We start from the raw sequence: 2055 nt of genomic DNA on the forward strand, positions 1-2055 counted from the left end.
TATAAACTTTAAATTATTATTTAACAAAGTACATATATTGAACCAAATTGAAATTTTCCCTTACAAATATCACACCATAGAAAGATGATAAACATAAACATTATATTATTGAAATTACCACACAAACTCAAATACCATATGACATCAAAGATTGATGTCATTTATTTTTTGGTGACAATAATCTTAAGTTAAATATTAGACAAAGCTTTATGCTGCAATATTCAACAAGAGTGCCATGTCATTTTTCACTTCTGCAACTTTGGACACATAACGAGCACTATAATCTTCATTTTGTAATTGTATTTTAGGAAAACTTCCATCTTTAGAATTCTGGATTGCTTTCGAAAGATCTTCCCATTTATTCTCATAGCTTAAAATATCACCTTTAGGGAAAAAACCGGAGTCAAAGCCTTTCCATTCTATTTTTTGCTGAATATATTTAGATCTCGCAGCCTCTGCAACCATTTGGCTAACAACAATAAGAATTCGACGAAGCTCATTCGTAGGATTCTCGCTATCAAATCTTTTAAATGCTTCGAGGGAATTGTCTAACGACTTAAATCCTAAATTATAATTCTCTCTGTTTCCTAAATTATTATAATTTGTACTGAGATTAACATTGACTCTTCGAGTACTTTCTTTGAAAAGTAAAGTTTTCGCTTCGGGAGGAGCTTCTTTAAAGAAGTAGCAACGCTTTTCGGCGTCTACTTGATAGGCAATCATATAGCAGTTGAGAGTGGATACTGCAAATGTGATTTTGAAACTTTGGTTTTCAAGTCTCACATAAACGAACTGTTTGTCTTTGATTGCTTCTGATTTTTTACGCAATAAGGGTATGTCATAGCTCGTGATTCCACTAGACAATTCTCTTCGTAGAGATTGCATGAATGTTTGGTATGATCCCACACTCACATCATTGAATTTAGTGTTGAAAACCACAGTGCTGTAGCTTGCTTGCATTTTTTCAAAACCTATAACGAAAATTTATTTCAAAAATCAACATCACTTTTCTCAATTCTTTGGCCAAAAACTATAAAAACTATGTCTCACACAATCAGGGGCGGACCCACATTGTAGCGAGGGGGGGCAGTCGCCCCCCTGAAAAAAAAAATCGAGAAAAAAATGTATATGGATTTTAATTAGTTACAACATATATTTGTATTAAAAGATGATATTTATAGACATAATAGTAACTTTGGTGTAATGGTTAAGGTAGTTGGTAAATAGGTTAGAGGGTAAAGGTTCAAATCCCACTAACTACACTTTATATTTTCTTTTTAATTTTATTTACGCCCCCCTAACTTTAAATTCTGGGTCCGCCAGTGCACACAATTAGTCTAAAAGCACAAAAATCGTATTTAGAATCTACTTTGTTGAAAAATCTAGTCACTGTAAGGTAAACCAGTAGTCTCAAGCTAATAGGAAGCCTTGGGCCAAAAAATCTAATTAAGCTTTTTTATACGAAAAAAGTTATATGTTTTTTATATTTAGTAGTAAAATTTTAAAATATAGTATTTAACAAAATAATTGGGATTTATTCTTAATAAAATATTAAATAAAGCACCTTTTTTAGAAAATAATTGTATTTTTTAATAAATGATAATAAAAATTAAAAAAAAAATAGTAATTTTAAAATTCAAGTTGAAGAATTTTTTATTAAAAATTTTATCGCGCCAGAGATCTCGAGTGTCAACCCTAACTGCCCCACTCTTAGATCGGCCTTACAGCAAGGGTATAATATGAAAGAACCAATCCAACAATAGTAAAATTATGTCATTGACACTATAAAATCATCAACAACACATTTAATTAAGTTATATTTCAATTAATAGTCTTAATCTATAACTAACATAACCAAAAATATAAGAGTAATTAATAGTTATTGATAAGTAAAGATTGTAAAAAGAAGATTTGATTTGCTTACTTTGATGGTTTGGTGGATCGAAGAACCTGTTTTTAGTATTTTATATATTTTGATAGAATTGGGAATATTTTTTCTAATTATATTGAAATGAAAACATTACATATATATAGGCCTAACCAAGATATGAAAAT

At 29.8% G+C, this 2055-nt stretch overlaps 1 protein-coding gene across 1 annotated transcript; it reads right to left on the reverse strand.

Moving 5' to 3' along the window:
• LOC115695891 (ribosome-inactivating protein cucurmosin-like) lies at window positions 1–2055 on the reverse strand. The gene is made up of 2 exons (XM_030622992.2): window positions 1925–2055; window positions 1–971 (listed from the first exon to the last, which is right to left on the reverse strand). Exon 2 carries the CDS (start codon window positions 958–960, stop codon window positions 208–210), a length of 753 nt encoding a protein of 250 aa, XP_030478852.2. The 5' UTR covers window positions 961–971; window positions 1925–2055; the 3' UTR covers window positions 1–207.

Source organism: Cannabis sativa, chromosome 6, assembly GCF_029168945.1.
Source record: "Cannabis sativa cultivar Pink pepper isolate KNU-18-1 chromosome 6, ASM2916894v1, whole genome shotgun sequence".
Lineage (NCBI taxonomy): Eukaryota > Viridiplantae > Streptophyta > Magnoliopsida > Rosales > Cannabaceae > Cannabis > Cannabis sativa.